Below are 12639 nucleotides of genomic sequence, written 5' to 3'. Positions count from 1 at the left end.
TGCAAGCCTAGCACCCCTTGAGGCCAACTTCTCCTCTATTAAAACCCTCTATCTGCAAGAACAAGGTCTCCATATTCTAGCGGATTCAAGAATCCTGATTGTTGAGTTATTTGTTTATCTGACGCTCTACCCCGCCCCCCCCCCCCACCCCCCAAAGCCTTTGAGACAAAAGAAATGGCACCACTTAGGGTAATACCAACTAATATTTTAATGGTGTTATGATGCTTGTAATTGGACCATGTAAGAGCTCGCAGTGTCCGATTACGTGCTCTTTCACAAAATATTTCTGTACTTAGCTCTTATTAACCGAGCAGGAGGTTTGTATGGGAGAATCTTGACCGAGGTCGTGAGTACAGACCGAACGCAGTGAGGTCTGTACACATGACTGAGGTCAAGATTCTCCAATACAGACCGACCTAGCTCGGTTAATAAGATGTTTATTATATGGCAAAGAAGAAAACTTAGATTCGTTTAATGTAACTGGTTTGCTGACATTTTGCTTGCAAACGGAGATGAGCTTAACTCAAACCTGCCGAAATTGGCTCGTCCTCTTTACTTTTTTTTTTTGTTATCAGGCTTTTGGGCACTTCCATAAATGATTGAGAAGAAAATAAAAGAAAACGGTGAACATTTTTGTATTTAAGTTTGCTACTTTTTCAACGCAAAATGAAACCGGTCTAGATGCCGGTGGAGATGGGAAAATCTAGACCGCGGTCAATATCGATTTCAGCCAATCAAATTCGTGAATTCGGTAGTTCCCAGTCCTTGTGAGACACAGCCATATAATAAAATCAATTATTACCCTACACGCTGAATATCTTGGTTTGAATAATGATGGTAAAGTACGAGAAACTTCTTCTTTTGAGGGCCATCTAACTAGAAAAGATAACCTGAAGGCTAATGCTGGCAAACCTTCATTCACCAATCTTGAAACTAAACCCTCTGAGATGTTAAATCTGTATGCTAAATCTTGATTAAGGAGAGCAAGCCTCAGTTTCATGAAAATTAAAAGAAATATGCTACCTTTGGACAACACAGTTGAACATGGCAATACTGATAGACAAAAATTTAATGCCCAAATGAAGGTTGCATAGTCAGGAAAGCCTGCAAAAAATTTTGTTTTTTTCGTGGTATTTCCATGTTCAAGAAAATGTTCATCAAATTTAACACTTTTGAGCTCCTCTTTTAGTTTCCTATTCCCTTCTTGTAACCTGCTGATCTCATCATAGAGCATTTTGATCTCCTATTTCAGCTTCTGGGTGTACTTTTCCTCACCCTCCTGACTGTCAGCACTTGGTTCACCATCTGATACCAAAAATTATAAATGCATCATATGACGAACAAATCAGGGGTGAATACTTCTCGTTATTGTTTTGGTGTGGAAAGGTGGGGGGGCGGGGGGCAGGGTGCAGCCCAATTCCAGCTCAATATGCATATATTATTTTCCAATGTCCTCTTTCACAACTGGTCTCTAAAATCCATACTGTATAATGAGACGCACCAAGTTTCCAATTTTTTACGATGCAGGAGCAACTTATCAGCTGCAACAACACTTTTGGTGGAATGTTCATGATTTTCCATGGTTCTAGTAAATATGCACATCCCCCTGACACCCTAAGGAAGGAATTTTTAAAGACTACCCCTAGCATGTTGCGTCCTTTTAATGTTATGGCTTTTGAGATCCAAATTCTTCTGGAATTTCCAGTCCCCTTCCTTGAGAAGGAGGGGGAAAGGTGGGGAGGCTACACATCCTGACCATTTTGTATTTATTTGAAGATTTGAAATACTCCTTAAAACTACCCTACAACCCCCACAACGATAACAACCGGACAAATCATAAGGACTAAACAAAACATTCGAGAGAAATTTACGTACGTGATAAATCTAGGTCATCCATGGATGATGTCACTGTTTGGATTGAAGTGTTTCCACTGCTTAGTGAAAGGTCTAGAAGTGTCTCTGCCCCTTCGAGGAGTTCTTTCTATCCTCCTTGGCTTTCTCTTTTATTTCAGACCGCCTAAGGCAACGCAGGTACCTTGCCTTTTTTTTCTGGCAGCGTTCAAAGCATCCTACCTCCATGTAACCCATGAGAAGGCTCGGAACATAATCTGGGTCATTCGGATCGTCTGTTGTTTGTTCTTCAAGACAAGAGTGTGACAAAAGTGATACAAGCCCGAAAATTTATACGCTCTACTCTTTGCTGCAATGGCAGAGTGCCGAAAGAGAAAAAAACAAAATACACAGAAAATAATGATAGATTAGCAATACCCCAAAACCAAAGTTTGTGTTATGACATTTTTCTGCTGGAAGCATTAAGAAAAATTGGAACTTACCCTACAGGCGGCCCAAACGTTGAATGAATACGATTAATACGTGACATTATGCTGTTGGCGATTGCGTTACAATTTTAGCCGTTGATAAGACAATGTATAAGAATGCTTCGAAAATTACTCTTAATGCTACGTGTAGAAAATATTTTGAATAAAATGGCTTACCTTATGTTTGCATTGCGTTATTTTGATGTCTCTGGGTTCCTAGAGGTGGTTCATTGAACATTCCCATACATTGTCTCATAAACGGCTAAAATTGTAACGCAATCGCCAACGGCATAATGTCACGTAATAATCGTATTCAACGTCTGAGCCGCCTGTACTTACCCGAGAGAAAATGAACGCTGCAAACGCGCTCGTGCTCTAAAGGCACCCATTCTTTCGGCAAATTGCATTAATCCAAGCTGATCTTTTAGGCTCCCGATCGGGAATCCTCAAAAATGTCATCCCCGATCTTTTATTAAACCGTCTTGCACAATTTATCACACAACAACTCACTGGCATTGTTCCTGAACAAAAGATATCACTGACCCATCACTCAAACTGTTGCCTTATCGCGCTCTCCAAAGCGTTCTTTTTGCCAACCACGAACCACAACAACGACACGTGACTAAGCTGGTGACGTCAGCGTGAGTATCGCTATAGATAGACGATAGACACACCTTTTGATTTGTTTATTTCCGTATACAACGCCGCTTCAAAGCATGGCTTCGTGACTGAGCAGAGAAACAGAACAAAGCGATTTTAAAATTCTTCACTGGACGATTATGTCTTCGATTGCGACCGCTGTTTTTAAAGTCACTATTGGTTTGCTTGTGAATAAAGGCAGAGATTAGGCAGCGGAGAAGCTCAAAGATGGCGATGTAACAGATCAAAAATTTCGTGGATTGATCGTCCGTGAAATCGACGGATCATGTGTATTTTGTGAACCCCTCGACCGATATATCGGTCGACATATCGACCGACACTCGACCGATATGTCGGTCGACATATCGACCGACACTCGGCCGATATACCGACCGAGATATGTCGGTCGACATATCGACCGAGATGTCGGCCGAGTGTCGGTCGATAGGTCGACCGATACATCGGTCGAGTGTCGATCGATATAGCCGCCGACACTCGGCCGACACCTTGACCATTGACTACCGGTGGAATATCCGTCGACTGTCGTATAATATAAGTCAAAAGCTTCGACTGCCAGTTTCAGATGTATAAGACATAGTTATGCGCATTTCATCCTGTTTTGGTCAACCTTAAAAATTTCTGAAGGCTTTATGTTCGGATCATTCAGCCGTTGTCAAGCAAGACACCCTAGTGAAATACTGCCAAATACACAAAATACAGTTGACAGGAAAAAGGATAAGGACGATGAAGGATAACAAGGTGCTGGAATAAAACTGATGAAAGACAAGCAAGTCTTGAATTTGCCCATGCATCGCACTAATGCTTTTGCTGGTTTTTGATTTTTACATTTCCTTGCATGGAAGAGGGGTTACTGCACGACTTAAAATTTAGGAGAGTTACGCAAGCATTTGACAAAACAATCAAGATCAAAAGATCAAAAAACGCGAATTCACGTTTAAGCAGCTTTTTCACACCGCCACAGTTGTCGTGGTATCTGGCCTTCACTGGCATAGTCATGATTTTTCTAGTATGGAACGGGGCTGGGTTTCAGCCTTGCCCTGTCATACTTGTTGTTAAATCATTCTACTAAGGCTACGCTTGTTTTCCACATGTACTGACTACTCTAACTTGTACTTCTTGGTTGGGTATATTCAAGAACATGTGATAATTGCTGGTTTTCAGTGTCACGCAATTCAAAATAGATCAAAATCAAAATCAAAACCGGTCAATAGATAAAGTCCAGAATCTGGGAAATGAAAGAAGGTGAATCAGTATGCAAAGACTCTCCCGAAAATTCTGGTCACAGCAATTTTTCTTATGCGAGATATGCGGAGAAATTTTTTACCCAAATTTATAGAGATTTGTATGGAGACGCCGTGCTGGTGCCCATCCGTATGGGCACCTACATGGCGGCCGGAAACCAACAGAAACATCTGTCACTGAGTTTTGCTACAAAAGCGTGAATTTATCCTCGAGGAACTCTAAAACATTAAAATAATACTTTTTCTAAGACATGAACTGTTCAGATAGCCAAGTTCCCCGAAATAAGTCACTTTTTTAACCATAATGACAGCTCTGTAGGCCGTCATGTAAATGCCGCGTCACGCAAAAGCTTAGAAATTCAAGCGTAGTGTATCACAAAACCAAGAACCCATTCGGAGCGAAAATTTGTATGATTATTAGTTTTCAGCTGGTCTTATACATCATTTAAGTAAAATCTCAGGAAGATCAATAGTTTTGTAGTTCGAATTTTAGTGACGTCATGTGAAAACCAGCTATTGTCCTTTTTTGGTATGTTATATTTCTTTTTCCCGGTGGTGGTACTCTCTTTTATATAGCTTATCTTTATCTCATTTTAGTAATTCCCTTCCCGTCTTCCATGCATGTTATAACGGCCGTATGTCAATCGTGTCAAGCCGTGACGTTACCTTTTTGTGCTACTTATTTGGTGTGTCATGGGTCGGGTGGGGCCAATCCTTTTCTTTTCTTTTTTTTTTTTTTCTACCAAAAAACCCTACCCTCCGGCTAAGACACGGGGAATGTTAAAAATATCCTCAGTGTGCATTTATCCGTAAGATTATTGGGCGAGAAGAAAACTGAACGTATTGGTAGTTTTTTTTACCCTGCGAGAGCATCCGGTTTTTCCTGGCTCTAGTTTTCAATTTCAGCCGCCGAGAAAAACCCGAGGAGGAGAAGCGACTACCAGAAATACATGTGCGTCTGCGGTTCGCAGGCTAAATTTTTGTAGATGGCCGTATTTTCGAACAATACTAAAACAAGTTGGCATTGACTTAGAAAAGTTTATTTGTTCTCGGTTGAAACTACAATTGTTTACGAGCATAATATTTTTAACACCTTCATTGTTTGCGAGTAACTATTTTCTGTAATTATTTTTTATTATATCACAATTATTATCTAGCAAAACAAAAATTCTACCTCGTTACCATGCCAGGAGATCCCATGAGATTGCTTGCGCATGCGCATGATCAGTGCTTTGTATGCTTCGATCAGAGGAAGACGACACTGATATTTTGGCTGCAAAATAGGGATATTTTTGCCTTCAGGTCACAGTATTACAACCCCTCCTGCAGCGAAAAACACGAAGGGTCGTGGTCTAAGTACCTTGACACCTTTTTATCTCGTATTTACTTGTTGGAGTGGGCAAAAATCGACAACAGAACGACGCCGATCACAGCAAGCACATGGTGAATTCTGTGAGTTCGAAAAACTCCACTCTGTCAAATCTCGAAGAGAATCTCTTTAGTACGATGGATGAAAACACTAGTCTCTAAGTGAAACAACAACCGGACAGCAAACTGCTGAAGACCAGCTAAATGACGAGATTATTTCTGAAGCGGTCACTGGTGATGGCGCCAAAACCGCCATTGAATGCGTCACGGTCGATGTTCATCGTCGCGTTTCCCCTTCGGTGACAAAGAAGAAGGGAGAAGTCAAGGCAACCGTTGCAGGAAAAAGACCAAAACTGGTCTCGACTCAGTCAGGAAAAACGGCAAATTAGCCAACGAATAAGAAAGGCGCCAAAGTCGGCCCCAGTACGAGTCAAGCGCAAAAAACTGTTCGCGCTGAAAAAGGCGGGAAAAGAGCATCGACATCATCAACTGCACGAACTGTTAACATGACTCAGTTGTCAGATATTTTACAATCGTCGCTTTCCACTGTTTTCTCTGGCTCAACAGAGTCAATGAAGACAGGCTTTGCCGATTTAGGAAAGCTGATACAGGACACAAGAATAACTGAAGACAAGGAGATCGGTTCTGAGTCCGAGCTCTCGGACGATGAAGTCTCTGACAAAAACGAGCCTGACGAGCCATCAGCAAAACGTCAGAAAACAGCCGACTCTAACCCGGCTATAATCGAGAAGCTCACAAAAGATCTTGCTCTCGAGGATGAGAAAGGACCAGACATCAATACACAGTTGGCAGGGCATGTGTACAAACTTCTTCGTGAAGCAAAACCAAATGAAACAAAACTAAACGAGCTCAAGAGGCAGTATGTCCCTCCAAGCAATTGTGAGGGTCTGTCTGAAACAAGAGTGAACTCTAATTTTTGGAACAACCTGGGCGAAACAGCAAGATCAAATGATCTGAAACTTCAAAAGGTCCAAAAATATCTTATGAAAGGTATGACTGCTGTTGTTACAGTCATTGATTCACTCATTAAAGACGAGTCAAACTCGTCCAAAGAGGATAACATTGGCAAATTAATTGATGCTGTTATTCTGTTAGCTAATGCTAATACTGAAGTGAATTTGCGTCGGAGAGAAAGGCTCAAGCCTGAATTACATCCAAGTTATCGGCATTTGTGCAATCCCTCTAACACATAACTCCCCAATTATTTGGGGACGACCTCCCAAAAGCTGTCAAGGACATTGCCGAAGCTAATAGGATAAGTTCCAAGATACATGGTGATAGGAGATCAGCAGACAGAAGGGACAAGAGGCAAAGATCAAGGCATTTTGCAGGCTCCAACAGCCGTACTCCTTACAGATTAAATTCTTACTATACATCAGGGTCAAAAAACTACCACCGGCCCCCTTTCCTGAACAGAAAAGAGGGAGCCAAGAAGAGGCAGCAACAGCAACAGGAGAAAACCCAGTGAAGGAACCTTTATCTAAATCACCACCTGAAAAAGATCAGGTGAGTTTAACTATATTTCAAGCTACTGTGATAGCTGGCAGAACAAAATATTTTATTCCTGCTTGGCAGGAGATCACTGCAGACAAGCGAATACTGGAGATGGTACAGGGCTGTCCCATTGAATTCATAAGTATGCCAAAGCAACTCTCCAGTGTTTATCCAATTTCACATAACCCAGTTGAACGAGAAATTATAAGCAAAGAGGTTGACAAGCTTCTAATTAAAGGGGTTATTGAAGAGACCACCCATTTAGAGGGTGAATTCATTTCTAGTATATTTGTTAGGAAAAAGAAAGACAACACTTACAGAATGATTTTAAATCTCAAAGATTTAAATTACAACATTGAAAAGAAACATTTTAAGATGGATACTTTCTTATCTGCAGTGAATCTTGTCAAGCAAAACTGCTACATAGCATCTGTTGATTTGCGGAATGCCTACCATACAATCCCAATAAGTATAAAATACGGAAAATATTTAAGATTCGAATGGCAAGGGAAACTATACCAATACACTTGCTTGCCAAATGGGTTGTCATCTGCCCCTCGATCCTTTACAAAGATCCTAAAACCAGTTTACAGCTCACTTCGCAGTAAAGGCCATGTTAATGTTGGCTACATAGACGATTCATATCTCCAACGAGATACTTATGAGGAGTGTAAACACAATGTTCAGGATAGCGTGAATCTTTTTTCTGCCTCATCCTGAAAAGTGAGCCCACTCAAATAATAACATTTCTCGGTTTTGTGATAAACTCAGTCACCATGACAATAACCCTTACCCCTGAAAAGGCTCTCAAAGTCAGCATGGCATGCAAAAAGCTGTTAGCTAAATCAGAATGCTCAATTGTAGAGGTGTCACAAGTGATACTGAGGTCTACTGGTGGCCAGTTTACCAGCTGTTCAGTATGGGCAGCTACACCACAGGCATCTTGAAACAGACAAGAACATTGCTCTTAAAATTGCTAAGGGGAATTACCAGGACATAATGTGTTTATCCCCAGCTGCCAAAGCAGATCTGGGTTGGTGGGTAGACAATGTCTTGCAGTTCAATAATCCGATTTCACATGGTAAAATCGATATGGAAATTACATGTGATGCTTCCAAAAAAGGCTGGGGAGCAGTTTGCAATAAGATTAGTACCCAAGGCCTTTGGACTACCAGAGAGCAGTCAAAACACATTAATGAGTTGGAACTTCTTGCAATCAAGTTTGCCCTGAAAGTTTTTGAATCACAATTGTCTGTGAAACATGTGAAAGTCCTTTCTGATAACACTACAGCTGTCTGTTATATAAACTCCAAAGGTGGGACTAAATCTCTATCGTGCAACGACATCACCTGTGATATTTGGTCTTGGAGCATTAATAACAACACATGGCTAACTGCCGCACACATCCCTGGGGTCCAGAATACGGATGCAGACCGAGAGAGTACAATTTTTAATGAACGCACCGAATGGCAGTTGAACCCTGAAGTTTTTAGTCAAATCCGAGACTTATGGGTTACCCCTGAAATTGATCTCTTTGCCACACGGGCGAACAGACAGCTAGCTATGTTTGCTTCATGGAAGCCAGACCCAGAGGCTACCCATAATGATGTATTCACAATTGACTGGAGCGAATACAAGTTTTATTGTTTTCCACCTTTCTCTGTTATTTCTAGATGTTTAAGGAAAGTAGAAATGGACAAAGCGGAAGGGATTCTGATTGCACCCATATGGCCAACACAAGTTTGGTGGCCCCAGATGTTGAGATTGCTGATAAGACATCCAGTTGCTCTTCCACAACAAAAAAGATGGCCTGCTACATATCAGGAGATCCTATAAAACAAGAGGAATTTCAGAATCAGCTTGTAACCTCCTTATGGCCTCCTGGAGACCTGGTACCCAAAAACAATATCAAGTTTATATCCAGAAATGGTCTAACTTTTGTGCTCAAAGGAAAATTAATCATAATCGACCAACTGTAGAGCAGGCCTTTAGCAAGTAGATGGTATCAAACGAATGCTCATTCCCTGGCAAACAAGAACTAGTTGCAGTCATCTTTCCTACATAACAGGTTACCGTAACAACAGCCTAACCTTTTAAAACACCCTTATTTTTCTTTCTTTTGTGCTTATAACCTCCTAAAAAGCTCAAAGACAGTTTTTCTACTGTAATATTGAGATCAGGACGTTAAACAAAATTTTTGCGAAGGAATTGAGAGCCATGTTAACGTTACATTGTTAAACTATAATTTATGAAAGCCAAATTAAAAAGATCGTTGCATTTTGAGATATCTTGTGAAACCCGTGGTAAGCCACAAGCGACATTTTTAAAGGTTTCAGTCAACTGTTCGGATAAGGATATTTAATCCTCACATATAGCTATTATACGGTTTATAGATATTGTCTTATTTTAGGCATGCAGAAGCTAGGACAGACCAGATAACGGGGCTCTTTTCCCTCAACTCTGGAAATAACTCTATGGAAAAAAAAATTTTCCACCGTTTGTCCCTTAGTGGATAAATTAGGCGTATTTTCATGAGGGGGGTTTGCCCTCCCAGACGGAAATTAAATCGAGCTTTCTAAATTTCATGTGATTTGGCTTTGTTTTGTCAAATAAATGGCCGCGAGAGTGACTAAAATATGCCAAAATTATGGTTTCAGTTTATGTTTTTTTTTTAGTAGACATGGCTCAACCTTGGCAATGTATATATGTAATAGTAATTAGACTGAGTGGAATGCAATTCAGAGAGCAATTAATAGCGCGAGTAATTTCAAAATCGATTTGAAATAACGAGGTCTAGAACGGGTTTTAAATTTACGCACGCGAGAAGCATAAACAATAGACTCTCCAGCATTTAAACAAGCAATAACGCCGAGTCGAGGTCAGGGTGGACAAAAATACAGAAAATGTATGAAAATGTCCACCTCAACCTCGCCCTGGTGCTGTTGATCGTACCCACTGAAGTGGAATGTGGGAACGTTTATTACACGAAATGTCATATGCCCGAACTGCGATCATGCGTTCCGGCCTTATGCAGTTGACCGTCTACAGTTAAACAAATCATGTCATTCAATTAAGGTCACTTTTGTGGGAATTTTGTAATGCGAGCTAATTTAAGAGGGTTTCCCATGATAGGGAACACATCCTTTGCTGGCGCTACGGTCAGCAGACAGACTGACTTGTCATGTGATCTTTACGTCACCTGAGTGAATAATCCCCGAGTCAAATGAGCTCAAGTAATTCAATGGCGCCTTTTGAAATGTAAATTTCTGGTGCTGGAGGAACGTGTCCTGTGAACTCTATGTGACACAGGCCTTACGTGAGCCAATGAGTCGTTCAAGATAAATAACCTAAACACGGCAGACCTGGATTTGTGAAGGACTATTACGTGCACTGCTCTGCCAACATGTCAGTCACCCTTTTTGTATTGTCATTTTGCTGTTTTCATGCAAACCTTAAATATATTTCACAATTTTTTTTCTAACAGACTTATCCTGGAAGTCAAGCGCTAATTGCAAGATTAACAAGTCTAGCAACGATCTCTGTCATTTCAAAAACCTATTGTCATTGCAAAGTCCAGGGCTCGACTGTAAGTGGCATAACAAGGTGAGTTGGATCTATATAGCTACCTCTCCTACTTTGCCTCAACCTGATATGGCTCCAATGTAAAGGCGTTACAGAATGGTGTTAGACATGAACTTGAGGAGAGGCGCACAAGAAATATGCTTGTAGAACTCCCGCTTGGGTGGTGAGGGTGAGCCAAATTGCTCACCCATGAAGTTGCCTTTAAAGTGATTGAAATAGCGATGTACTTGTACATTGTTCGCCATCCAATCCCATTAACATTTCTACTTTGTCCGACAACGAGGGAGCTTTATGTGAAGGTTTGATCACAGAAATTGAGGCCTTTAAAGCCCTAAAAGAATTCGCTGTAGCCAAATCTCACGGTACCGATGGCTTAACAACTGAGTTTTTAAAATTTTTCTGGCCAGAGCTAAAATCGCTGATTGTTGGAAGTTTTAACTACGCGTTCACAAACGGCTCCTTGTCGATATCCCAACGACGAGGCATAATCTCTCTTATTCACTAATAAAAAATAAAAATAAAACCATTCTTGAAAATCTTCGACCAATATCTCTTTTGAACGTTGATTACAAAATTCTCACTAAAGTTTTAGCAAATCGCTTAGAAAAAGAATTAACAAAAATAATAAATCCCGACCAAACTGGCTGTGTAAAAGAAAGCTACATTGGTGAAAATATCCGATTAATTCAAGATCTAATGTTTTATTTGGAAAAAGAAAATTCTCCTGGCCTGGCAGTTTTTGTGGATTTCCGGAAAGCTTTCGTTGCCATTGAGTGGAATTACTTAGAGAAAGCACTCATGCTCTTCAACTTTGGGCCACATTTTCTACAATGGTTCAGGACTATATACTCCAACATTTCCAGCTGTGTTCTGAACAATGGCCACGCGCCTCACTTCTTTTCTTTTAACGCGTGGGGTAAGGCAAGGTTATCCTCTCTCAGGCCTTCTATTTGTTATCGGTCTCGCCCTTCTCGCAAGAGCCATCAAAAATCACAATCTCATCAAAGGAATAACTTTAGGAAACCACGAAATTAAAACGACCATGTATGCGGATGATATCACAGTTTTTCTCAGTGACACGGAATCTATTAGTCATTTACTTAAGCTGCTAAGCCAATTCAAAGTTGTGTCTGGTCTAGAAGTCAATACCTCCAAAAACCGAAGCCATGTGGCTTGGCAAGTGGAAAAACAGATCCGACACTCCTTTTAATTTCGACTGGCCTGTCGATCCCATCTGTGCCTTAGGTGTATTCTTCTCCTACGACGAAAAGATGATGATGAAAAGCTGCGAAATAAGAAAAAGCTTTTAAATATCTGGAAAAACAGGAAACTAACCTTAATTCGCAAAATAAACATCGTCAAAACTCTAGCTTTATCAAAATTAATTTTCAACAGCTCCAATCTTAATTTTCCTAAAAACTTGTCTGACACGATTAACCGCGTGATCTTTAATTACATTTGGCAGGGTAAACCCTCTAAAATTAAGAGAATGACAATAGTTGGTGAAAAAAATAAAGGCGGATTAAAAATGATCGACTTTGAAGTAATGAACACCGCGCTCAAAATTGTCTGGATTAAAAGAATATGCCAAAACTCTGACTACTCCTGGAAAACTCTTATCGAACACTTCTTCAGGGAACGCGGCGGTCTTTCTTTCTTACTAAATGTTAAGTTACTGAATTTGAATAATGTACCACCCTTCTATCACGCAATACTAAAGTACTGGCAAGAAAACAAATCCATTATATTAGAAGACAATACACACAAGCAAAACGAAATTATCTAGAACAATACTGAAAACATTTTAATAGATAAACAGATGATCTATTTAAAACAATGGCATCGAACTGGAATCATGTACATAAATGGCGTGCTTGACGAAAATTTTAACTTCTTATCACATGACAAATTTCAACGAATCTTTCAGCTACGTGTCCCGTTTACAGCCTACTATG

The 12639-nt window shown here is 40.4% G+C and overlaps 1 protein-coding gene and 1 pseudogene across 2 annotated transcripts; both read left to right on the top strand.

Moving 5' to 3' along the window:
* Positions 1-135: 135 nt before the first annotated feature.
* Positions 136-11207, top strand: LOC149115155 (uncharacterized; annotated as a pseudogene). The gene is made up of 2 exons (XR_016206003.1): positions 136-7114; positions 8776-11207. The product of XR_016206003.1 is annotated as an uncharacterized LOC149115155 (transcript).
* LOC149115156 (uncharacterized) lies at positions 8102-8938 on the top strand. Its single transcript, XM_089285646.1, has one exon. The coding sequence runs from the start codon at positions 8102-8104 to the stop codon at positions 8936-8938; it is 837 nt and encodes a 278-aa protein (XP_089141772.1).
* Positions 11208-12639: the final 1432 nt, after the last annotated feature.

This window comes from Orbicella faveolata, unplaced genomic scaffold (assembly GCF_042242905.1).
Source record: "Orbicella faveolata isolate gen_17 unplaced genomic scaffold, um_ofav_v1 contig_13, whole genome shotgun sequence".
In the NCBI taxonomy this organism is placed as follows: Eukaryota; Metazoa; Cnidaria; class Anthozoa; order Scleractinia; family Merulinidae; genus Orbicella; species Orbicella faveolata.
The sequence above is the reverse complement of the archived record's forward strand: the minus strand, read 5'-3'. Positions and strand labels throughout refer to the sequence as shown.

What these genes read in the sequence shown, in the direction of transcription:
- LOC149115156 (XM_089285646.1), top strand. Translation starts at nt 8,102, where the DNA reads ATGTGTTTATCCCCAGCTGCCAAAGCAGATCTGGGTTGGTGGGTAGAC.